The sequence below is a fragment of the Acanthochromis polyacanthus genome, chromosome 5, assembly GCF_021347895.1.
Source record: "Acanthochromis polyacanthus isolate Apoly-LR-REF ecotype Palm Island chromosome 5, KAUST_Apoly_ChrSc, whole genome shotgun sequence".
Lineage (NCBI taxonomy): Eukaryota > Metazoa > Chordata > Actinopteri > Pomacentridae > Acanthochromis > Acanthochromis polyacanthus.
This window is the reverse complement of record NC_067117.1, coordinates 5,238,349-5,265,218: the sequence shown is the minus strand read 5'-3', so window position 1 is coordinate 5,265,218 and position 26,870 is coordinate 5,238,349. Positions and strand designations below refer to the sequence as shown.

At 41.5% G+C, this 26,870-nt stretch overlaps 1 protein-coding gene across 1 annotated transcript; it reads right to left on the bottom strand.

Annotated features, from left to right (window-relative positions):
* Window positions 1-4,411: 4,411 nt before the first annotated feature.
* On the bottom strand, window positions 4,412-25,313 carry apcdd1l (adenomatosis polyposis coli down-regulated 1-like). The gene is made up of 4 exons (XM_022205411.2): window positions 24,706-25,313; window positions 12,102-12,279; window positions 9,957-10,476; window positions 4,412-5,951 (listed from the first exon to the last, which is right to left on the bottom strand). Exons 1-4 carry the CDS (start codon window positions 24,788-24,790, stop codon window positions 5,187-5,189), a joined length of 1,548 nt encoding a protein of 515 aa, XP_022061103.1. The 5' UTR covers window positions 24,791-25,313; the 3' UTR covers window positions 4,412-5,186.
* Window positions 25,314-26,870: the final 1,557 nt, after the last annotated feature.

Genomic DNA, 26,870 nt, shown 5'->3' with positions numbered 1-26,870 from the left:
GTCTCTTTGTAGTGTTTTGTGTCTCTTTGTGGCTGTTTTGTCTCTCTTTGTGGTCATTTTGTCTCTCTTTGTGGTCATTTTGTCTCTCTTTGTGGTCATTTTGTGTCTCTTTGTATTTTTTGTGTCTCTGTGATCATTTTGTCTCTTTATTGTTGTTTTGTGTTTATTTGTGGTTGTTTTGTGTGTCACTGTTGTAGTTTTGTATCTTTTTGTTATTGTTTTGTGTCTTTGTGGTTGTTTTGTATCTCTTTGTTGTTGTTTTGTGTCTCTTTGTGGTCGTTATGTGTCTCTTTGTGGTCGTTTTGTGTCTCTTTGTGGTCGTTTTGTGTCTCTTTGTGGTCGTTATGTGTCTCTTTGTGGTCGTTTTGTGTCTCTGTGGTCGTTTTGTGTCTCTTTGTGGTAGTTTTGTGTCTCTTTGTGGTAGTTTTGTGTCTCTTTGTGGTAGGTTTGTGTCTCTTTGTGGTCGTTTTGTGTTTCTTTGTTGTCGTTTTGTGTCTCTTGGTGGTCATTTCGTGTCTCTTTGTGGTAGTTTTGTGTCTTTTTGGGTGTTATTCTTCACTCAAGTGCTCAAGACTTTACAAACAGAGGACATCTCTCTGTGCACAGTGCTTGACTTGCTTCAGTCATATCAGTGAATATGTGGAGTTATTTGCTGTTTCTTCCTCTGTTGTCTCCTAACCGCTGCTCCCCTCGGCTCATTTATCGTCAGAGTGACTGTGAAATCGGATTTCTTGGCTGATGACTGTGCATCCAATCTGACATCCCTCTGTGTGTTTTCTGCTGTTTGACCTGCGCTGGAATGTCTGTAGTGTAATGTGTGAGCCATATGACAGTTATTTATCAAACTGCAGTACACTCAGCCACTCGCTGGGCTTTGGATCAGACCGCAGTACAAACAACAGAGAGCATAAAATTCAGCTAATGCTAACCCAGATTCTCTGTTTCCTTCTTAAATAAAACAGTACGTTTGGGACACACCACAAGTACACTTTGATTTTTTTCCTGTTGGTCGGGCCACGTCTTGGGTCCAAACTGAAATATCTCAACAGCTATTGGACAGATTGCCAGTGAATTTTGCACATACTCACGAACCCATGAGAGTGAAGCCTACTGACTGTGGCGATCACCTGATTTTTCCATTAGCGCCACTGTTAGCAATGAGTTTTGTGGTTTAGCCTGACATATCTCAACAAATGCTCGATGAATTGCCATGAAGTTCAGAACAGACTTTCATGTCCCTCTCAGGATCAGTTAGAATAACTTTGGTGACCCCTTAAAGACTCAGTTTTTGTGCAGCCTTTCAGAACCACTGGATGTCGCTAGAGCAGCAGCATCTCAGACAACTAGAAAGTTTGTGTACACAAGAGTCAAGAAAAATTAAAGCTGCAAGCAGCGATGGACGGGTCCTCGCGTCCTTGCTGGTCGGCGAATCCACGCATGTCCACCAGGCGGCTTTGCGCCCCAGAGTGTATTTGGGCCCATTGATGTCATCAGGACTGGACTCTAAACACACATGTAAAGTTTCAGGCAGATCAGAGCATGTACAGCTAGTTATAGAGCATTTCCTTCCATCCACTAGGTGGCGCTATGACTTTGGCTGTATATCTGCATGTGAATGTCATCAAGGCAGGACTCTGATCATACATGTAAAGTTTGAGGGAGACTGGAGCGTGTTCAGGGCAGTTACACAGTGTTCTGCTGAGTCCCTTTCTACTTTTAAGAGACAATTGAAGACTCGATTGTTCAGAGAACACCTAGACACTTAATCCGACTCCAGTTTAGGGGTAGAATAAGTCAGGGGGTCCAAAACCCAGCACTTATTTAGCGCTGACAAAGTTGAAAAAAAGGGGGTGGGGGGTGGCAATTCTTCTGCAACTTGATGGCAACACCTTTGACCAATCACACTTGAAGCACTTTTTGCACTTACTACAGGTTTTTCCTTATGTCTGAATTCTTGCTTGTGTTGTACGTCGCTTTGGACAAAAGTGTCTGCTAAATCAAATTGTAGAATTGTAGAATTTCCTGTTTCATTTCGAATTGTAAATTTCCAGGGGTCGCCATTTCTACGCCATCAGACTTTTGTGGTAGTCTGGGAATACCCAGACTGCCTGTGCACTCATTGTCATTTCGTTTACTAGGCAGTCTGGCGACCTGGGGTTGAATTTGTCCCTGAGTCAGGGATCCAATCACAGGACGGGGAGGGACAGTTAGACGATGACGCACACTAAGCGACTACGCGCAATGCATGATGGGTTGTTTGAGAAGAAGCGTTACCTTTGTTGTCGTGTTTCCGAAGGAACAAGCTAGTGGACTCGGTGGGTTTGGGCAGGTCTTTTTCAAAGTCCTCGGTGTCTTGGACGGGGTGGGTTCACGTTGTCTTTTCGATACGCTGCTTAACCGGACGTTCTCTTCCCATTGCCTGAATAAAGGAAAGTCTTTTTCAAGCCGACCGAGTGTGGAGGTGCAGCGCTGGCAGCATCTGTTTGACTGCTCCGGCTCCGGGGTGACTATCAGGTCCATCATCGCTAACCTATCTGATATGGTCGGCGTTGTTTTTGACACAAACATATCTGTGGAGTGTGCATAAACACGGGGTCCACTTTCCCTCATGTTTACTTTACATAAACGGCAAGAATCGTCCGGCGACATGGCGAAAGAAGCAAACACATGAGCAAACACAGCAATGATTCTTTTTCGTGGTGCTGCCGTCGCTCTGCATTTACGTCAGCGGCTAGCAGTGACACGATTGGCTGTGAGCTTCAACTGCCCCAGACTGACTGACATATGCAGCGCCCAATCAACGGCTGTGGAAAATTTTAAACTGCTCCACCCCTACAAGAAAATGAATAGCAGGTACCCAGCCTGTATCTCACTTGAGATTCAGGCTGGTGGTAGCCAGCCTACTTTTGTGGCGCATTTTGATAACTTTTCATCAGGAAGGACTGTTGCATATACTGGCCAAATTTGAGGTCTCTTGGCCTAATGACCACTTTTTCAATTTTACAGGGGGCGCTATGGAGCCATTTTGCCACACATGCACAACTCCCATAAAATATCAAATTTTTCGTCAGTCCTGATGTGCATGCAAAGTTTGACGCGTTTTGGGGTATGTTTAGGCTGCCGAAGTGGAGTTTGAAAAGAGTGAAGAAGAAGAAAAAGAAACCCTAGGGTTTCAATAGGGTCCTTCGGCACTGTCGGTGCTCGGACCCTAAAAATACAGCCACAACCATTAGCTCATGCATGGATTGTAAAATATACTGGATAGCCACATCTATTAGAGTTGTTGTTGGCTCACGTAACTTTATCTTCAGTTCACCTGCCTCTCCCTGTCTGTATGTGACACTCTGTCAAACCACGAATAGACCAGGTCTGCTCATGAGTCCATGTGTGGAAACAGATGCACAAAAACAAAGGAGCTGATCAGGTATAAACATACACTACTGGTGAAAAGTTTGGGGTCACCTAGGAAAATTTCATGTTCCATGGAAACTCCCACTTTTATTCATATGTTAACATAACTACACAAGGGTTTTGTAATCATCAGTGAGCCATTAGCGAACACAATGTAGCATTAGAACACAGGAGTGATGGTTGCTGGAAATGTACCCCTATGGAGATATTCCATTTGCCCTCATGTTGTTCTGAGGGTCAAAATGACCTGTTTAAAAGTTTGAAAATGTGGGGAAAAAAATATTTTCACAGTGAAACTTCTGATGTCCACATTTTCAACATTTTTGGGAAATTTTTGAACATTTTTTGGTGGGAAAAAAAATACATGCTACAAATGTTTCTTAAGAACATTCACAAAAAAAATCCATTTTGGTAGATTTTTATGTGAACGTTCTTACAGAAAATATTAGAAGTTTTACTGATATAAATGGAATCGCTTTAGATATTTTTAGGATTTTGTTTGGAAGATTTGTACTCATTTTTGAAAATATTTATAAGAATTTTCTTGCCAAATTTGGAGTCTTTTTTCAAATCGAACTTAAAAGGAATTATCAGAATTTTCTTCCTGAATTTTTTTCAAATTTTCAGAAATTTGGGGAATTTCTTTTTGCTGATTTTTTTGGGGGGATTTTTTTCAGACAAGGAAACAATATTTTTTGATGCCCGTAAATGAGGACAACAGGAGGGTTCAACATTTCCAGGTAGAATCGTACCTGGAAATGTAGCGGGCTAATCGAAACTACACACACATGTACAGCTGGCATCCCACCAAAACATAGACGTTTTACATACACCTAATTTTTAATAACGGCCTGTGGAGGAATTATTTTTTTGGTCGCTGGAGAAAATGAGCAAGTCGGAGAGGCAATGCTGCATTCAGCTCTCTATTATTGTATCCATGATGCAACCTCATTAGCATGACCATAGATACTGTTGTTTTAAAGATCACTTAAACCCACGCTGTTATTAAAAAGCCACTTTAATAGGCATAGAAAATCTTAACTGACAAAACTAACGAGACAAATATCTTCTTTTTATGAAAAAGCACAGTATAAATGGTTAAAATAAATATTATTTGGTTTGTTTAGACGGACTGCTGATAGAAGAGCAGACTAATGCACAAGCTGAAAAAGAGCATAGAGATAAGACGACATTTCGCAACACAGTGGCATTAGACCTATAATCAATGCAGCTGTTTAAACATTTTCTAATTTGTGGCTTCATTTCTCTCCAGTATGGTGATAAAATTTGTTCTGTACAAAGTGCATTAGTTATACTGCATCTTGCTGAAAAGTCCATCGAAATGTCCATGGCTTACGTTTTAATGTTGAAATCAGCTGCTCCACATTTCAACACTCTCATCTTTCTTTGGGATAATGGCACTTGTTTGATAATATGATAAAGGGATCATCTGTTCAATCAGAATACAAATGTTTAAAAGAATATATTTCTACATGTTGAAATGATGGCACTTGTATGCTGCTTTTTTAATATATATATACAAATTAGCTTTAGGTATAAAACAAGCTGAAATGAGTCATTAAAGTGACCCTACAGGCAGCATCTGAAAGCCAGACATATGAAAGTGTTCAGCCCTCCTGAATGTCTCGTCATTTTTTTTGACCGTCTCACATGTGGTCATGATCGTATGGAAGGAGAGTGAAAGACAGCTGCCAGGAAATAACGTCCGTCACCGATTTCAGCTGTGGAACAGGTCTGACTTGTGAACAATGTCTCTAATAAACACAGAGCCAGCTGCAGAGGGCAGATCCAAACACCAGGAGCGCCAGCTGGGCCAGCCTCACCGTCCCACTGGTTGCTAGCTGTACTTGTCTGCTGTTAAAACCCGAGCGGGACGGCTGCGTGCCACCCCCACTGCAAAGCATCATGGGAGCCTGAAAGGAAGTGGGCCGCTTCGTTGGTCGGTCAGGACTGGACCCGTCCGTCGGTCTCTCGCCGACGAACAGCAGTGGGTGTTTCCTGTGGTCCAGCTCTGTCTTGAAGAGCTCGTACTCCTTATGTGGCAGCTTGATGCCCAGCACGGTGCACCCGTCTGTGGGGGTCAAGTCCTGCTCCACTCCCACCTCCCAGCCTCCTGCTCGACCACACTTTCCTCGCCTCGTGCCGTTCAGCAGCTTGGCCGTGGGCTCGTCCATGGCCGTGACTCTCACCTGGGTCACCTTGAAGACGAACTCGGAGGCGCCTGAGAGTTTGACGGACGGGTTTCCCTGAGCGTAGTGGCCTGAAGCTCTGAGGGAGAAAGTGGGCTGAGAGCAGGCGGGGTCAGAGTAGTGACGGTAGAGCCCCTCCCAGGCGTGTTGATCGGGAGCGAAGGTGAAGTCTCGGGTGAGGAAGAGGACAGTGGGACGGGTTTCGCAGCCCCGGCTGACCCAGCGGCCGTCCAGAGCCAGAGGAGCTGCAGGCCTGTGGGGCAACACTGGGGGGCGCTGCTCTGAGGAGCGGTACACCAACGCACACACGGGGCAGGGGTGGATGTGATGCTGAAAAAAAGGGGAAGAAGAGAGGTGTTTTAGGGTTGCCACTAACAATTGGGTCAATATATAATTGAGGGACTTTTGAATTCCATTGGATATATCTTGCATACAACTTTCACCAGAGAGGTGAGTGAAATCAAGCAGTAGCCCCTGAAGCCAAAGCAGAAGTGCTACGAACTGTAATTCCTTAAATGGCCACTTGGGGCCGGCTATAAAAGTGAATAAATCTCCTTTGACCTCCATGTTAAAATGCCTGAACTGTACAGCAGAAATAAACTTGTGTGCAGCCTGGGCCAAAAAAAAAAATTTGGTCTCTAAGGATAATTGTCCCTGTTCATGACAATTATGTGACAGATAAAATTGTATAGCAGAAACTACTTTGTTGTAAGGTAGTAACTGCGTCTTTTCCTTTTCTTTTTGGATAGCATTAGCAATTAGCAGTTAGCAATTGGTACTTGCATCTTAGATGAAGTCTGCTTATATAGTCTCTGTCTGTGGTGAGCTTGGTTGAAGTAGTGTGAAGCGTTTTAGCAGTTAACGGGTTAGCATTAGCATGTAGCAGTAGCAAGTTTGGTGAGCTGGTTTGTATAGTTTCCTTGTCATCAGTGGTAAGTTTGCTTTGGACATTGTAGTAGTCTTGCAGCTAGCATTAGCATATATAGGTAGCACCAGCAGCTTTGGAGAGTCTATATGTATATTTTCTTTGTCACTTTTTAGCAGTTGGCACTATTTATTCAGCATCTTACACTAGCTAACTATTAGCATTGGCACTGGTCGCTATCTGGAGCATCTCCTAAACTGTTTGAATTGGGTAGGAGCAGTGTGAACTGGCACTAGAGGGGTGAATCTGAGATGCCAGAGTTCGCCACCTAGCCTCCTGGACGTGTTGTGGGACTAAGTAAGCGAAAAAGCGAAACACAGTTGAAGGGAGGTTTCCACCTGATGACCCCCCAGAGATGTGTTAGGAATCACTGCTCACTGATGTGTATAGTGATGGGTCAGGGATCCTAGGCCCTTCATTAACCACGCCTGACGTACGTCAGCGGGGTTACTGCATTTGCTTCGGTATCTGGCTGGCTGGCTGGGTAAGTATGTATGTGTGTATGTCCGGTCAGATATCTCTGGAAGTGCTGAAGTCAGGATAATCAAACTTGGCACTGAAGATCAGTCTAAGGTCCCCTGCTCAGTTGTGGTCAGCAGATCAAGTAGGAAGGGATATACGTAGGATGATCACAATTGATACAGAGTATCATGCATGGACGTGGTTCTGCCCTCTACTGGGGCCTCGTCTAGTTGAGTGAGCATCTTTCTTCTTTGGAGCTCAAGTGTCTTGTGTTTAAACTAACAAACTGTTTAAAATGTATTAAGGCTTAACAATACACACGTGGACAAAATTGTTGGTACCCTCAGTTAAAGAAGGAAAAACCCACAATTCTCACTGAAATCACTTGAAACTCACAAAAGTAACAATAAATAAAAATTTATTGAAAAGTAAATAATCAAAAACAGCCATTACTTTTGAATTGTTGATTAACATAATTATTTAAAAAAACAAACTAATGAAACAGGCCTGGACAAAAATGATGGTACCTCTGTAAAAGATTGAAAACTATTTGACCAGAGTGACATGATTAACTCAGGTGTGTCATTTAATTGACATCACAGGTGTTTCCAAACTCATAATCAGTCAGTCTGCCTATTTAAAGGGAGACAAGTAGTCACCCTGCTGTTTGGTGAAAAGGTGTGTACCACACTGAACATGGACAACAGAAAGCGAAGGAGAGAATTGTCCCAGGACATCCGAAAAAAAATTATAGACAAACATCTTAAAGGTAAAGGCTATAAGACCATCTCTAAACAGCTTGAAGTTCCTGTGACAACAGTGGCTCATATTATTCAGAAGTTCAAGACCCACGGGACAGTAGCCAACCTCCCTGGATGTGGCCGCAAGAGGAAAATTGATGACAAATTGAAGAGACGGATCGTTGGAATTGTATCCAAAGAGCCCAGAGCAACCTCCAAAGAAATTAAAGGTGAACTCCAAGGCCAAGGTACATCAGTGTCAGATCGCACCATTCGTCGTTGTTTGAGCCAAAGTGGACTTCATGGGAGACGACCAAGGAGGACACCACTGCTGAAAAAAACTCATAAAAAAGCCAGACTGGAATTTGCAAAAATGCATGTTGACAAGCCACAAAGCTTCTGGGAGAATGTCCTTTGGACAGATGAGACCAAACTGGAGCTTTTTGGTAAGGCACATCAACTCTATGTTCATAGACTCAAAAACCAAGCATACGAAGAAAAGAACACTGTCCCTACGGTGAAACATGGAGGAGGCTCAGTAATGTTTTGGGGCTGCTTTGCTGCATCTGGCACAGGGTGTCTTGAAAGTGTGCAAGGTGCGATGAAATCTGAAGACTATCAAGGCATTCTGGAGAGAAATGTGCTGCCTAGTGTCAGAAAGCTTGGTCTCAGTCGCAGGTCATGGGTCTTCCAATAGGACAACCATCCAAAACACACAGCCAAAAACACCCAAGAATGGCTGAGAGAAAAGCGTTGGACTATTCTAAAGTGGCCTTCTATGAGCCCAGATCTGAATCCCATTGAACATATGTGGAAGGAGCTGAAACATGCCATTTGGAGAAGACACCCATCAAACCTGAGACAACTGGAGCGGTTTGCTCATGAGGAGTGGGCCAAAATACCTGTTGACAGCTGCAGAACGCTCATTGACAAATACAGAAATCGTTGAATTGCAGTGATTGCCTCAAAAGGTTGTGCAACAAAATATTAAGTTATGGGTACCATCATTTTTGTCCAGCCCTATTTCATCAGTTTGTTTTTTAAAATAATTATGTTAATCAACAATTCAAAAGTGATGGCTGATTTTGATTATTTAATTTTCAATAAATTTTTATTTATTGTTACTTTTGTGAGTTTCAAGTGATTTCAGTGAGAATTGTGGGTTTTTCCTTCTTTAACTGAGGGGTACCAACAATTTTGTCCACGTGTGTATGTCTAATTACTGGAATGACCACTCTGAGTGTCAAATCATAGGACAATCCATTGCAATTTTGCTCATTTTTGGATTAGTCATGCACAGTCAGACCGATCCACAGCGCTGTGTCAGATGTAAATGACTTCAGCAACTGATCTAATTACACAACTGTTAATAAATCATTCTCAGCTGACTGACAAAAAGTCAAACCCACATATCACTTCTGATTTAGAGAGCTTTGCTTCAACAGGAAATTGTGCAGTTTTTCAATAATAACTATGACCTGATTCTGAATAGAATTGGTTTATTAGAAGAACTTTGTCCAGAAAACACAGATGTGCTGTGGACTAAATCCAAACCAAGCACATTTAGGCTGAAAAAAAATGTTTGACGAAGTATTCTGTATACATCTAATTTGTATGATTCCCAGTTGAGATTTGGTATTGTACCACTCAGAGTTGAAACTGGATTGTTTGTCAGAGTAGAAGAAGAAATCTGTTGAATGGGACTTAATGCTCGTGCAAATGAGGTCCATTTTGTTTTCAATTTTCATTCCACGCAATTCTTTATTTAGTCTTAAAATACAGATGTGATGAACAAAGGCAGAGTCTGCTATTCGGGATTCTGTATGTGAATAAATATTAATTACATAAATGAAACAGATTTTTTTGTTTGCTTTTTATATTACCTGGCTGGTTATTTGATGGTTGATGTATAGCAGGGACAAAAAAGATTAAAACTATTATAACTAACCAAAAATGGTTGTTTACTGTGGCAATCATATGTATTGTACCATGTATAGTGTAATACTGTCTTTTGTGCCTCTTTGCATTCCCATAAGTGGAGGTAAAATGCAGAACTGAGAGGAAAACTGGAACATTTTCCATTTAACAGTTTCAGTTCCCTTGAAGAAGGCACTCAGATGTCTCAACGATACAACCCCTAATAGATCAATTCGGGTTTTTTTCAGTACAACTTGTTCTGGTACATGACGATACACTGCGGCGTCTCACCATAGCGTTCTGCAGGGGCTGCTGGTACCCAGTGGGTCTGTACTGAGTTCTCTGGGTCCAGTCAGTGTGGATGTCCCCCAAGAACAGCTCCTGGACCTTCCCTCCATGGTTGTGGTGCTGCGTCTCCACCCTTACCAGATCCATCTCCATCATGGAGAAGCCCAGTGCTGCCAGACATCCCCTCCCTGCCCGGGTGTTGTACAGCTCCTGCATCTTCCCCGGCACCACTCCACCCAGGCGCAGACCCACGCAGGTCGGAGGAAGCCTGGAGGCCAGCCTCTGTTTGGCCGCCAGGCTGTGGACCACAATGCCCACCTTGCTGAGGTGGTGTTCGGCTTCAGTGCCCCCGCGGGTGATCCAGGAGGCCTGGCGCAGTCGAATCCTCCCCCTGATGATCAGGGAGTAGGCCGGGTCCTCGCAGCCGCTGTCAGTGTAGTAGTGCTGCAGGGCCTGGAAGTGACGGCTGGGATGGAAGGTGTAGGAGCGGGTGAGGAACTCTGGACCGGGTCGAACTTCACATCTGAACACAGATTGAGAAAAGATCGGAAGAGTTGAGATGAGTGTTTTTCTGTTGAGAGTCCTTAACCCTCCTGCTGTCCTCATTTATGGGCACCAAAAAATATAGCTGTCTCAAAAACAATTCAGCAAAAAAAAATTCCCCGAATTTCTGAAAATTTGCAAAACCTTCAGGAAGAAAATTCCAATAATTCCTTAAAATTTCTCTTAAAAGTTTTATTACAAAAAATCCCCCAAATTTGGCAAGGACATTCTTGTAAATATTTTCAAAAAATGAGTAAAAATCTTCAAAGAAAATCCTAAAAATATCTAAAGTGATTACATATAATCAGTTTAACTTTTAATATAGAACAAAAGTGCAAGGAATGCATCTTAACCCTCCTGATGTCTTCATTTGTGGGCACCAAAAAATATAGTTTCCGTGTCTGAAAAAATGTAAAAATTCTGCAAAAAAGTCTCTAAATTTTAAAAAATTTGCAAAACCTTCAGGAAGAAAATTACAATAATTCTGTACAAGTTTCCCTGAAAAAATTACTTTTTAAAAAATCCCCCAAAATTTGGCAAGAAAATTCTTGCAAATATATCCAAAAAATGAGTAAAAATCTTCCAAAAAAATCCTAAAAATATCCAAAGGGATTCCAGTAAAACTTCTAATATTTTCGCTGGATTTTGGTTGATATTTTTATGTGAATGTTCTCAAGAAAATCTTGTAACATTTCTTTTTTTTTCTTCACCAAAAAATGTTCAGAGATTTCCCAAAAATGTTGAAAATGTGGACATCTGAAGTTTCACTGTGAATTTTTTTTTCCCCACATTCTCAAACTTCGAAACAGGACAACACGAGGGTTACGTCTGATGGAGCTGTTCTTTCAATCTTTTGTCTCTCAGAAATTTGGACGTCTAAAATCTGTCAAAGCAAGTCTAAAGTGAAGTCCTCATGGACAAATTCAAGTTAAGTTTCAAGACTTCGTAGGCACTGGTAAACATCCCCTCATTGTCACCTTAAAAAGTTATCTACACATCCAGGAGATAATTTTGTGTTCCTGGACATATGGCAAATTAATATCCACTCTACCACTAAAGATATATGTGTCTTTTTAGCTATTAAGTGAATTCACGAGGCTGCCACTGACTGTCTGTCTGCAGCGTGGTGCTGAGCAGGTAGTGTGCAGTCCTACAGCGGTGAACCAACATAGTAAAGGGTTTAGGCCAAAACCCCAAACAATGATCCATTGAGCTGCAGAGTCAAATGATGATTCTCTGAGGATTCATCACCACGAATACAGTAAATATTGATTGTAGCAGCTGTGAATGTTAAAGAGGGGCTGCTGTCCAAGATAAGTTTTCTTGGGAATATTACCAGCACTTGTAAATCTGACTTCAGGTCTTTTTCAGGTCTACTAAGTCTCACAAAAAGTCAGGTGCCTTGTCTTTATTTCTGTGATTTAGATCAGTCTTAAATCCTAAACTATTTATACAAACCCCCCTGATCTACAGAGGATGTAGCTGTTAGAGGAATCCTGACAACAACATGAACATGAATAAATCTTTGTGTTTAGCCTCCTTGACACCTAGCACGTAGCTGTAACATCTGTGCATTGCTACAGCTACTAGTATCTGAAAATGTACCTCGTTGACACCCAAGTGCCGTCCAGTCTCGGGGGAACGTCCGCTGTGATCCTCACGCTGTCCTGCAGGCGCTGATGCTGACAGCGTGGCTCCCACTGCAGGCTCTCACTGAGGTTGGAGGTGAAGGGACCTGTGGGCACCTCCCAGAGTTTACTCCCTGTTCCCACCACAGACACAGCTGCAAAGAAAAGCACAGTGAGTGAACAGCCGCAGTTATCCAATCAGACAAACGCAGCAGCTCCTTTCCACGTCAAAGAGGTGAATTTGGGTGGATGTAGGAGATGAGACATGATGAAAACATCTGCATCTTCTTCCAGTTCTATCTAAGAATGATTGACTACAAGCTGTGTCGGAGCTGTAATTTTGTTAAATTTTCCATGTAATGAGCAACGAGTGGGCGCTATAGAAACCATACATGGCTGTTAATCAGGATGTTGGAATCGGTGCACACGGTTTTGGCTTGTCGGTGCAATCAGCCTGCAGCTGCAGCACACAGGCCTTGTTGGGTTTGCTCAGAGGCAGGCGGTGCGAGCGGAGGGGATTGTGCATGAGTACGTGCACTTTGTATAAGAGCATTTGCATCGCTGAGATAAAGCAAACTGCGGGTCACTGACAGCAGCAGAGTCGAACACATCTGTTGATAATATGATATATAAAAAAACCCACTTATGATGATGAATGCTCTTAGCTTGAGTTCTCCCAAACACTGACAGTTAGTCCAAATGAAAGCATTATTCACTCTGTAACATTTATTGATCTGACATTTGCACATCTGCAGCCTGTCTGTCATTAATCATGACCGCGTTTTCTGCTCAGTCCGCTCTTTGTTGAGCGGAGAAGTGTGTGCTGTCGACACAACGAGGCTGAGCTCTGCGCTCCGGTTTCAGCTGAGACAAAGAAGGCGAGACGATTTTCTGATTGCACCCTCACGGCTGCAACGTTTTGGCTTCGGCTTCGCCTTCCCAAATGTCAAAAAGCAAAGGGGGATGAGTTCTCACAGGCCGCCTCCGTCTCCTGTTTTTGTTTTGCGCTCATCGACTCGCTTTTACCTCAGTCCTTATAGGAAATTGCCATTTTAGTCTGCAGTTTTGTATTGTTCAAACTGATTCTATCTAACCTGCTAAAGAATGAGCTTTGACCCTCGTGTCGTCCTGCAGGTCAAAATGACCCGTTTAAAAGTTTGAAAATGTGGAAAAAAATATGCATTTTCACAGTGAAACTTCTGATGTCCACATTTTCAACATTTTTGGGGAATTTTTGAAAATTTTTTCATGGAATAAAAGAAATGTTAAAAAAGTTTCTTGAGAACATTCACATAAAAATCAACCAAAATCCAGCGAATTTCGCTGGATTTTGGTTGATTTTTATGTGAATGTTCTCAAAGAAAATATTACAAGTTTTACTGATACACATGGAATCACTTTAGATATTTTTAGGATTTTTCTGGAGAGATTTTTACTAATTTTTTCAAAATATGTACAAGAATTTTCTTGCCAAATTTGGGGGATCTTTTAAAAATTAAACTTTTAAGGAATTACTGGAATTTTCTTCCTGAAGGTTTTGCAAATTTTCAGAAATTTGGGGAATTTTTCTGCTGATTTTTTTTTTTTTTTCCAGACAAGGAGATGATATTTTTGGGTGAGGACAACAGGAGGGTTAAAAGCGTTGGGAGGAAGCTACTGCAAACTGTGAACAGAACTGGGATAAATCTCAACTAAATATCAGCATTTTTCCAAAAATGTCAAACATTTGCCTTCAGTGTATCCAGCTTGGTTTTTTTTTCTTCCTGTATTTCCTTTTACCTTGCCTGTTATTCCCCTTTCCTGCCTTTTATCCCCACAGATCTCACGTTCTTTCTCTCACTTTCTCATCTTTCCCCCGGCCATCTGTGGTAAACAGCTTTATGGGTGTAACCTCGGTCCACTTTTCTCTCATCTGACTTTAGATGCACATGGGGAGAACATCACCTGTCGAGCCTCCAGTTGCGCTGGAAGTTAGCCGTGGAAACGTCAACTGTTGGGACTCGCGGATCGGTTTGTTCTCTTCTGGCCGAGCAGAAGAAGCTGGAGGAAAATGGAAGCGTTTGAGTGGAAAGCTGCGATGTTGATTTTTCTGTGAAAGCCTCCAAGATGGAAGGGCGACTGACCGGCATTTATTAACCTTGTTAATGTCAGATGGAGGATATTTTTTGTTCCCTCCGCTCTTGGAATGACCCCCACATGCCGACCACAACCGCAGACATGTGTGCAGCTCAGTCATTTCTTAGTGTCCTTCCACCTGACGCGCACACACACACACACACACACACACACGCACATGTTGGGCTGTTTGAACTCCACAGTCACGGACCTCGAAGCAGATTACTCCTCTTTCCGTCAGTTTGTTGAAGAAAATGCCTACTTTTTTTACCGTCACAAGCACTGAAACATGTTTGCAATTTCCCTCCTTGCAGCGATGTGTTTGTTTATGCTCCATGTCGCTGCAGCTGGCGAGGGAACCCGCGCGGTCGGACGCAGCTGGGCTCCTTTGGGAGAACTCGGAGCAGAAATACTAATCAGGATTAATTAATTTCCACCGCGTCTTGCGAGTCATCCAATGGGCCTGTTTTGTGTTACCCAGCCTTTGTAGCTGCATGCAACATGTTGCCTAAGTGGGTTACTCACACACATTCACAACGCAGCGGCGAAAGTCACGGTGCAGTGTGTGACGTGGAGTCCTTCGGGTTGCCATTATTTGAGTCTCTGTTATTGCCAAAGCATTTCTATAGAGTGTTTCTTGAGGTCACTTGTCATTCAGCTGCTTTCCCTCTCTTGGATCTCCTTCCAGTTGGGCATATGGTTGCGTTTACTAAAAGAGTGCTCATAAAAGCAAAGCTTAGTAAAACAAAATTGCTCATCGTGGTTTTTTTTTTTTTTTTTTAAAAGTATTCTTCTACAAAAGAGCCTATTCCAACCACAAGTGAGGTGATGCTGTAATACACATGATAATATCCAACCCCCGTCTCAATTTGGAGGAGATGGGAGGCTCTTTGAGTTGATTCACTTCCTCCACAGGCAGTCAGATATCATTAGTTTTACCCCGCAATGGTTCCCGTTGATTTATTTTTCCACAGTGGGCCCTAAAATGTCCCTGTGCTGCAGCGTGCACCTCGCCGTCACAGTGCATCTTTCTAAAGCAGATTTTAATGTATTTCTACCAATAAAACTAGCTGTGAGACTGAGAGCTCGAGGTTGTATATGTACAATAACGGTTTTAAAAAATCCTTGGGAAAAAAAGGTGCTTTTTGCTGCACTGAAGGTGTCAGACATGATCCACTGGTACTCAAGGGAAGATCATCACTCCTTAGATTGTAGCTGTCATGTGAGTAACCTGAGTGTATTATTTCTTACAGATTGCATCAGATAAGACTGACATGTGAAGGCGATAATGTAATATTGCATCAGCTGTTTCTCTGCAAACGTTGCAGTCATTTCTTGCGTGAGTCGAGATTACGTCTGGTGAATTTTTTATATTGTTGTCCGTTTGAAATGACAAATTGAAGCACCTGGAGAGCTTCTGATAAGAAGTTTGTGTTTACCAAAAATAAACAAAACATTGCAAATGCTCATTTTGAAATATTAACAGTCTTCAAGTCTCCTGTCGGTGACTGATTAACCCTGCTTGTTGTCTTCATTTATTTGCGCCAAAAATAATGTTTTCTTTTCTGAAAAAAATCCAAAAAATTCAGCCAAAAATTCCCCCAATTTCTGAAAATTTGCAAAACCTTCAGGAAGAAAATTCCAATAATTCCTTAAGTTTCCCTTAAAAGTTTTATTTTTAAAAAATCCCGCAAATGTGGCAAGAAAATTCTTGTAAATATTTTCAAACGATGAGTAAAATCTTCCAAAAAAATCCTAAAAAAATCTAAAGTGATTACATATGTATCAGTAAAACTTCTAATATTTCAATAGATATTTTTCTGTGAATGTGCTTAAGAAACATTTTTAACTTTTCTTTTTTCCACCAAAAAATATTCAAAGATTTCCCAAAACTGTAAAAAATGTGGACATCAGAAGTTTCACCGTGGAGAATATGTATTTTTTTTCCACATTTTCAAACTTTTTAATAGGTTAATTTTGACCTGCAGGACAACGTGAGGGTTAAACCACTATAATCTAATTTCTGTATATTAAAGTTGCACTTTAAAAAAAATAAAAAATCCACAAAAACAGTTCCTTCCGTTTTAAATATGCAGATCTATTCATTCCTCCTACTAAAATCAGTTTTGGTTGATCTTTTTAATTGGGTTTTGCTCAACCCAATTTGGAATGATTAGGTCATTTTTTTGACATCTTGACAAAGGTATTGTAGTTTAACAAATAGAAATGGAGTTGTCAATGTACAAATTTGAATGTACTGAGACAAACGCAACACAACATACCACTTCAGTTACATTGACATGAATATTTAAGTATAGTACATTTATTTACTTAAATCATGTGAACAGACCTGTTTCATTAACCTGAATTACATTTACAAGTTCAAATAACTACTGTAAACAGTTGACTCAATTCAAATACAAAAGTTCACACAACTAACTATTTTAATTGACCTAAAATGGATTTACAAGTTCAAATAACTACCCTTAACAGTTGATTCAATTCAAAAACAAAAGTTCACACAACTAACTATTTTAATTGACCTAAAATGGATTTGCAAGTTCAAACAACTACCCGAAAGAGTTCAATAAATTTACAATTCCAAATTAACTAAACTCACACAAAGTGTTGATACAACAAGAGATATTTAATCAAGATAACAAAATAAGTTTGTTGACTTGGCTCAAAATTTTAAGGCAGCCTTTTCACTCATAATTTTAAGTTGAAACAACGTGTTACAGTTTACAGTGTAATAGCAGCTCGAGCATGCTCAAACATAAAGGCCCATTCACGCTCTATGGATCTTTTTGTCTGCCTCTATGGACGTCCATGTGCAGCCCAAAATTTGTGACCGTGCAGTCCGTGTGCACTTCAAACGTGCCGACTGCATGCTCGCCAAGGAAACAAATGGTGCTCAAAGCAAATGAAGGCCATCGTCAGCACCTTTATAATTTAGGAATAAAAGAGCTGTAATTGAAGGAGTCGTTGCCAAACTTGGGAAGTGCTTTGATTCGTAAATGCTTTCCATCAGCGGTGTCCAAACACAGCGGGAAGTTCTGAACAGTCCAGAAATCCTGAGCTTTGTCCACCTACGGCGCTCGGCACGCTTCAGGAATAATAACGCTGACCAATTCTGAAGAAGAATAACGATCCAGAAAGCGCCTCCCTGCAAACTGACAGGATCAGTTTCTGAGGAAAAGCCCTGAATCTGTGGGTTTGTAGTGAAACAACAAATGGAAATGTTGAAGTAAAAACTTGATTTTCACCAGAGGATCTTTGATAAATGAATCTTGTTTATATCTTTATTTGCGATGGTTGTCATTAGTGTAACATATCATCATGAAACACAGTTTTAAATCTAATATTCCAGGGTGATGCACTTTCTTTGAACATCAGTGTAGCTCATTACAGAACAGTAACACAATGACATTTGTGGGATTTTTTCCTGACGGTCACACCAAATGCGGGTTTAATGCGACCTTATAATCAATAAACAGTTATTTATGATTAACATTTAGTTAAAAAAGGACCTGCAGCAATTATTTAATCACTGCTTATTGGGGGACAAATGTAGCAAGAAAGAGAAAAGAGTAAAAATAAAACTGTAAAGCTTATAGCCTACTACATTCAGCTGTAGATGAACATATGTAGGACTTTCTGCGTAGAAATATTTAACCCTCATGTCGTCCTGCGGGTCAAATTGACCCGTTTAAAAGTTTGAAAATGTGAAAAAAAAAATTTTTCTCGGAGAAACATCCGATGTCTAGCCTAGCCATGCTAGCCCCATGTTTCTGACCGGGAGGGAGGCGGGCTAAAAGGTTGTCTATCAAATCCCTCTGCAGCAATTGGGTAGGTATACAATCAATCAACGCAACGAATAGGCTGACGTAGTTCCTAGAGCTCCGGCGGATTGTGGCTAAGTCCCATTAGCTTCCCAACCAGCGGAGCCAACTGGTATATTAAGGATTTGCCATATCCCGTCGGCATAAGTCCAAATACGTCTTTCTTCTCAATGAAACACTTCAGTGCCGTCCTTTGTTTATCTTTCAAGTTGAATTTTAGCTTCAAATCTTTAAGGGCTGTGGCCAAAGCCGAGTCGAAAGATAACTGTTTATTGTGCGCCGGTTGTTTCTGTCAGAATCGTCGCACCTCTGTCGTCACTTAGTTACGCCCGCCTTCTGACTCTACACTTCATGGTGATTGGTCCGGCCAGTTTTAGGAGAATCCAGCCTCGAGCCTTATGGAGGGTAACTAGACCCACCCTGGCAGAGAATTAAATTCGTTGCCGTGGGTTGTCTAGCGCGGCTAGGCTATCTGATGTCCACATTTTCAACATAATTTGGAAATTTTTGAACATTTTTTGGTGGAAAAAAAGAAAAGTTAAAAATGTTTCTAAGAACATTCACACAAAAAATCAACCAAACTCCGGTGAATTTTGCTGGATTTTGGTTGATTTATCAGAGGTTTAACTGATATATATGGAATCATTTTAGATATTTTAGGATTTTTTTTGTGCTATGGTGGAAGGTAACAGTTTTGCAGGAGCATGACCATAACATTTTGGAAGATTTTTATTCCTTTTTAAAAAAAATAAATAAATATATACAAGAATTTTCTTGTCAAATTTGGGGGATTTTTTATACAAAAAATGTTTCTAAGAAAGAACCAAAATCCAGTGAATTTTGCTGGATTTTGGTTGATTTTTAAGTGAATGTTCTTAAACATTTTTAACATTTCTTTTTTTCCACCAAAAATGTTGAAAATGTGGACATCATAAGTTTCTCTGTGAAAATATATTTTTTTTCTCCACATTTTCAAACTTTAAAACGGGTCAGTTTGACCCACAGGATGACACGAGGGTTAAACTTATTTAGATTTTTCTTGTAAAATTCAACTCAAAACAAGATAATTTCAAGATTGTCTGACTTAACAAGATATTTAAGAACAAGTCCCTCCATCTTGCTGAAATGTCACTTGTTAAGTGAATTTATCTTAAATCGAGTGGGATGAGAGAATTTGACTAAAATTAAGACAAACAGACTTGGTGAGATGTCGAGTTTTTGCAGTGCAGAGACGACAGTCGTCCCCCAGCTGTCCTCATGTAGTGTCTCAGCTCTGCCACCAGGGGTCAGTGCAGCAGCCTGCCAGCTGTGTGTGGTCTGGACAGTCCGTCTGTCATCACCACCAACACTGGCTGCCACCGGCCTTCGCTTCATCCGACTGATGGCCGGCCAAAGTAATCTACATGTCTTTGAGCTCCTATATTCATCCAGTTTCCACACACACACACACTGCACACATTGATGTACAGCGCCGTGCAGAAGGGATACCATTTATAACAGACCTCCAGGCTGCCCTCTGTTTGTTTGTTTGCATTTGTGATTACGGTCTGGCAGAACGTCGGCCTCCTCTCTCACGTCTCATCCACGCAGCCTCAGTCAGCATGCGGCTTCATGTGCTTCCTGTAAAAACAACATCCAGATCCGGGTACTTTTGATTCAGGGGCTTGACGTTGAAGTCGACCGCATGCTTCGTTCATTAGAGACGCCTTTGTCTGCTTCATGGCCGAGGCTTCAACAGAAAGTCGCTGAACCTGCCAAGCTGAAGGCTGCTAAGGTGAAAGAAGATGTAGGTGCTCTGACACGATGGCGACCAATCCCTCCGTTTTCCAGCATCTTAACTGCTTCCTCATGTGTTCCCTGTTGTTTTTCTTTCAGTGCGGCTGCCCTCGGTGTCTTGTAAAGTCACTTTCTCATCTCTCCCTGCCTCGTTGCTGCTGCACAAACCCCCTCCCAACTGTCCCTGAAGTGCCCATGCCCTCCTGGCCCTTCTCCTCCCCCTGATTACCTCTCCCCTCCCCTCCCCTGATGAAAAAGCCATGATGTTTACGCCTCATTTCTCCTGGATGGATTTCAGATTCCTCCCTTCTTCTTTTCTTTTTAGCTGTCTTTGTTTCTCTTTTCCCCTCTCCCTCTCTTTTCTGCGTGTCTGTCAGTGGTTGATGAGGTGAAGGAAGTTGGGCAGGAGGATCAGGAGGGGAGGCGGAGGCGGGAGGAAGGGGTGAGGCGTCTTCTTGCCTCCGGAATGACAAGATTAGTGAGGTGCATGTGTGCAGAAATATTACATGCTACGGGAGCCCAGAGATCCCATTTTATTCCGCATATTTAGGCGACTGCTGCACATTATTCAGCGTTCACAGCTGCTTTTTCAGGCCCTCTGAGTTGCCGAGTCGTCCTCCAGATTTTGGATAAGTGTTGTTAGTCAATAATTCACGACTGGTTTTGGCTGCAGTTTACGCTCGCTACCCATCGTCGCACTGCTCAGGTCTGTAAATCGTGCAAAATGAGCAGCAAGCAGTGATCGTTTCTGAAGTTAGTTCAAAAGTTGCATAATTTAAATAAAAAACATTGGCTTTCTTTTGACAGTATTATCCATATTCCCTCATGAAATATGACCAACTAGCTGTCTAACAGGATACCCCTAACAGCAGGGAACCATGTTTTTTTGTTCATTAATGCGGCTCCATTTTGTCGGTGCAGCCAGCAGCGCTCTCGTTTAATTTGCAGAACTACTTTTGATCTTTGAAAGCTGTTTTCTCTTGTGATTGTGAACCAGTTCATGACCAGTTTTCTGTCTTAGTCCAGCATGGTTAAATGTCAGGAACCAGTGTTAGTAAAGCACTCAAAAAATGGAGAATTCACCGATCACTTTACTCGCTATTTAACAGCAAAAGCGATCAATTCTGTTGGCTTTCGAATCATCCACACCCCATCAACAGCACCTGAGAGGAGTCCCAGCTAAAGGCCGACCTAAAACTACTGGAGCCTCTGCTTTAGCTCAGAAACACTACTTACACATAAGACAACTTTTCAGTTACTAGGAGGCACAGTTCTTCTCTTTTGGTAGACGTTAACCCTCCTACCACGCCTGTCACTCCTGCACCAAGCGGACACAAACTCCTCGTAAAGGCTTCTCCACACGGTGTGATTTTGGCCTGACAGAGACAAATGTCAGCAAGTGTGAGAGAAAAATTGTGAAATCTTTTGTCCAAAACGGTTGTGGTCGACACTAAACACAAAACAGATTTTGGTGATAATAAGTTTTTGCAATCCTGCTATGATTCATGCACAACATTGCAGACTTTTTGATTAAACGTCAACAAAACAGTGCAACAAAAAACAATATTTCCTTTTTTAAAGCAAATGCAAACACACTTTCCTCTGTTTACATGCCACGCATCATCACGATATACACAGGCGACACCCAAACTGTTGAGGCATCGAGATTTAACCCTCCTGTCGTCCAAAAATATTGTTTCCTCGTCTGAAAAAAAAATCCAAACATTCAGCAAAAAAATTCCCCAAATTTCTGAAAATTTGCAAAACCTTCAGGAAGAAAATTTTAATAATTCCTTAAATTTCCCTTAAAAGTTTTATTTAAAAAAATCCTGCAAATGTGGCAAGAAAATTCTTGTAAATATTTTTTAAAAAGGAGTAAAAATCTTCCAAAAAAATCCTAAAAATATCTAAAGTGATTCCATATATATCAGTTAAACCTCTGATATTTTCTTTAAGAACATTCACAAAAAAAATCAACCAAAATCCAGCAAAATTCGCTGGATTTTGGTTGATTTTTTTTTGTGAATGTTCTTAAAGAAACACTGTTAACATTTCTTTTTTTCCACAAAAAAAATGTTTAAAAAATTCCCAAAAATGTTGAAAATGTGGACATCAGACGTTTCTCTGAAAAAATAGATTTTTTCCTACATTTTCAAACTTTAAAACGGGTCAATTGTGACCCGCAGGACGACACGAGGGTTAAGACTGTAACCGTAATCCTCGCGTTGTGCGTTACTAGAGGCGAACACGCAAAGCAAACTTTGTTGAGCCAAGCAGCAGTATCCGTCTTCCCTCCGCCTTCGCTCCACCCTTGTCAACAAAGTCAGGCGAAGGTCAGGCTGATTTAGAGGTTTCTCAAAGAACACGGGGTCCGCCGTGTTATTCTAACCCCGAGTCCCCCCCCCCAGCCTTCCTTATTTGGGCTTTAACCCAGCATCTTTTTGCGGCCCTGCAGACCAGGAGCACCCCTCTGTCCCCGGGGCAGCGCAAGGACGACTGCTGTTGTCTTTTCATCACAATGTAAGCTGCTTAATCCAGCGGCCTCGTTTATTTAGACAGGGGATCGACGGGGTTTCGCCCAGCGGACGCTGCTGCCAGCTCCACTGCGGTTCGCGAGCTCTGGCTCCTGTTCACAAAGCAACAAAACACACACACACACATTGTCCTGCTAAATAAAACAGCTGCCTCCTCAAGCCAACACGTCCACTTACGCCGCTGTTTTCTCAGCCATTTCTGCTGTGGTTCAACCTTCACTGAGGGTAAAACGCCGCTTTCTGAGCTATCAGACCATAGAGGGGAAGCTTAACTGCAGCAGCACCTGACAGTCGTTGTGGCGTCTCTTCTTGGTGGACAGCCCAGGCAGCTGAGATGCAGATAGTGGACAAGGGAAGTTGATGGTCCGTTGATGTTTTGGAGCTGAGATTATATCGTTTTCACCTTAATTCAGCTGCTCGGTTTGGACAGGGTTCTGGGGATCCGGGCGGCGGCTGTTTCACATACTTAAAGTTGGAACCAGAACAATGCTGCATCCAGTGTTTCACTTAAGTAAAAATGATCAAGGTTTGGACAAAGTATTCTCATCCAGTTCAGTTTACTCAGGCCCTTATTGAAGAAATGATTCTGTCCAAGGATCCGCCGGATGTTTCCAAATATTTAGTCACTTTGATCTTTTTGAGACAAGTGAAGGAGTGGGAGGAACATGAATTAACCCTCGTGTCGTCCTGTAGGTCAAAACTGACCCGGTTTAAAGTTTGAAAATGTGGGAGAAAAAACATATTTTCACAGTGAAACTTCTGATGTCCACATTTTCAACATTTTTGGGAAATCTTTGAATATTTTTTGGTGAGAAAAAAGAAATGTTAAAAATTTTTCTTAAGAACTTCCGCAAAAAAAATCGACCAAAATCCAGCGAAATTCGCTGGATTTTGGTCGATTTTTTGCGATTGTTCTTAAAGAAAATATTAGAAGTTTTACCGATATATATGTAGCCACTTTAGATATTTTTAGAATTTTTTTTGAAGATTTTTGATATTTTTTTAAAATACTTACAAGAATTTTCTTGCCAAATTTGAGGGGTTTTTTAAAATATTTTTTTAAAGGAATTATTGGAATTTTCTTCCTGAAGGTTTTGCAAATTTTGAGAAATTTGGGGAATTTTTTTTCAAAATTTTGGATTTTTTTCAGACAAGAAAACAATATTTTTTGGTGCCCGTAAATGAGGACAACAGGAGGATTAATTTTTTGCACTCAATCATGCAGTAAAAAACAGGAGGCTTTCTCTGCACAGAAATTACAGTGCACCTGTCAGAATTCATCTGGACACTTGCTTTCTGGTCCAAACGATTCCACTTTTGATTTCGGCGGCCTCGTAAATTAGTCTCCCATCGGCTTCCTGCACTGTTTGAACTGTCTGTTCAGAGCCAGTGACTCAACCTCGCCTGTCTCCTCTGCTCAACTTGAGTGGTGAAGAAGAAGAAAAGAGTTCACAGATGCCAGTCTAGCACTGGAGCTGCAAGGGATGGAGGGAGGGGAGGGGACAGCTGGCACCGAGCGGTGATTAGAACCGGACAGATGCCTCCTCCTGCCCGTCTCCTGCCGACCGTCACCCTAACCAGCCCCGATGGCCAAAATGCTACGTTTCCACCACGGATGGAGGCGGCTGGAGCATCAGCAGCCCGAGGTTGGTCAGTAATAGCTGTCTCCTGTTATTCTAACCATTAACATAATGGCAACATTAGTTCCAGGGCCACGCTTCCCTGCTCCTAGGGAACCATTGTTTAAAGGCACCAGCCAGAGCCCCTTTTTTTAAGACTCCTCCAGTGACCACAGATCCGACTGACTCTTTGAAGACAGACAGGAGGAAAGAGGGAGCACAGACCGGCTATTCATAAGGCTAACGTCAGCTCAGGTGGTGTTTTTGTTTTTCAAAGTGGCGATCCACACGTTGAACCTTCATTTGAATTGTGACAAATCACATAATGACTTCCTTGTAATTATGAGTTTGTCCGCTGTAATCCCTTCCTTTATGTCTCTAAGCTGAATTCCCAAGCTGATTTCTCACATGAGAGAGCGTTTATCTGATTGTTTTCTCAGTGGAAAAACTCTGGAAGACAGGTGAAAATCTTCTACAATCTTTTAGGATGAGACTTTAAAAGCAAAATTTGCACTAGTGTGAATTATTTTCATTTAAAACGGAAAATTTGATCAGCATATTTGGGTCCGTGCAAGTTTACACAACCAGATGCTTTAAAACGACACGTGTCTTCAGCGCCGCAATCAAAATTAGACTCGATTCAGATTCGGTGAGGCCGAATCTGCACTAATCCGCCGGACAGAAGTCAGACTCACCTTGCCAGAGCCACAGCAGCCAGACTCCCCTCAACAGGTGACTGAAATGTCTGTTTGACATGCTTCCCGCTTCCGCACACTTCATTCACGCGCTCAGAAAACAAACTTTGATCCGTGGGAAATCCAAAACACAGAGGGGCTCCTGTCAACAAGAGATGACCGCGTAGAAAGCCACCATGACAAGAGCTCGAACATGAAGTGTCCGGTTAAAACCCTCGGATGTCCAGTTTGGCCAGCAGGAAGCTTTTTTTTTCTCTCTCTTCTGCTTCTACCTCCACTTCTTGGCTTCCATGGTCCGATAAGAAAGTCCTCAGTTGAGAGCACTCGTTCATGCAACTTCTCCTCCTTAAGCTGACGGGAGGGAGAGTAAATGCTCTCTCTCTCTCTCTTTCTTTCACTCCACTCCCCCTTTCTCAAACACACGCCGCTGCCCCACTACTGTGCAGCTCTGTGGATCTGTTCCACTCGATGCATGTGCAGCGAGGCTGTGTGTTCGTACGAGCAGGAGGACTTTGTGTGTGTGTGTGCACTCCTGTCTGGCTCTTATAGTTTTGAGCTGAGAGAGGAGGGAGCAGGGAGAGAGAGATGGAGGGAGGGCAGAGATAGGCAAAGTTTCTGTGTGTTTATGGAAGAGGAAGAGGAGGAGGAGGCTTCAGACTTCCTCCAGTGAAGCTCATGCTTTCAGAGCTTTCAGAGCAAGGTGCAAAAGGCCAGTGGAAAGGAGTTAACGCTGCAGCCATCTGAATGCAGCAGCAATCACTGTGTCTGACGTGTGATACTCGCTCTATACTGCAGTATGCTTGCTACAAATCACCACAGTTTGTGTATTTCTGCAACGCAAAATGAGCTGCAAAGAGGGATTATTTAAGTTAGCATCCACTACCCCTGATAAATAAAATATGACCCGTTAACAGGGTGGAAGCAGATATCTCTCACAGCAAGGAGCAGCTCTCTTGCTTAATTTGTAAAAAAATAATAATAAAAAAAATGAATCACTTTATACCTCCAGTGCAGGGATGTCATTTTAGTTCAGGGGCCACATTCAGCCCAATTTGGTCTCAAGTGGGCCAGATCAGTAAAATTGGAGCATAAATCAAGACGACTCCAAATTTTTTATTTGCTTTAGTGCAAAAAGATAAATTCCAAAAATGTTCACTTTTAAGGAATTATCTTTTTACAAAACATTCCGAACAACCTGAAAACAAAAAAAAAATTAGACAAAAAAGTTGCCAAAGCGACCAAAAAAATGGACAAACGACACAAAAACAAAGCGACAAAAACGACACACAAAACAGTGAATGAGGCAAAACGCAAAATGACAAAAGTAAGACAAAAAAACACAAGCGGGACAAAAAGAAATACAAAATGACAAAAATGAGAAACAAAATGACAAAAATATGAGACAAATTTCAGACAACAAAAGACAAAAAAACGACAAAAACAGGACAAAATATTACAAAAATGAAACAAACTGACAAAAACAAGACACAAAATGGCCAAAAAACGAGACAAACGACACGAAACAAAACAAAAGAGACAAAAAATTAGACAAAAAAGCTACAAAGCGACCAAAAAATGGACAAATGACACAAAAACAAGACACAAAGCGACACACAGCAGTGAATAAAACAAAACGCAAAATGACAAAAGTAAGACAAAAAATAAAAGTGGGACAAAAAGAAACACGAAATGACAAAATTGAGAAAGAAAACGACAAAAACATGAGACAAACGACAAATGTCAGGCAAAAAAACGACAAAAACAGGACAAAATATTACAAAAATGAGGCAAACTGACAAAAACAAGATACAAAATGGCCAAAAAACGACACAAAAAAACTAGACAAAAAAAGTTACAAAGAGACAAAAAATTAGACAAACGACACAAGGTAGGCAAAAAAAAAGACAAAACGAGACAAAAAATGGCAAAAGAAACAAAACAACTAAAACATGAGACAAACAACAAAAGTCAGACAATAAAACAACAAAAACACGACAAAATATTATAAAAAGACACAAAACGACAAAAGAACAATGAGCAATCTAGTATTTACGTTATGATCAAAACAACTTGTCATGGTCTAGGAATTGTTTTAAATTTATAGTTTTTTACATTTACAATTTGCCGTTAACGTCTTCTCTTTAATTTCTGCACTTGACAAAATC

Coding starts and splice junctions, on each gene's coding strand:
- apcdd1l (XM_022205411.2), bottom strand. CDS start 24,790: ATGAAGTGTGCGGAAGCGGGAAGCATGTCAAACAGACATTTCAGTCAC. Junction 12,280..24,705: donor GCTGCTGTGGCTCTGGCAAG/GTGAGTCTGACT, acceptor TTTTCTTTGCAG/CTGTGTCTGTGGTGGGAACA. Junction 10,477..12,101: donor GGCACTTGGGTGTCAACGAG/GTACATTTTCAG, acceptor ATCTGTGTTCAG/ATGTGAAGTTCGACCCGGTC.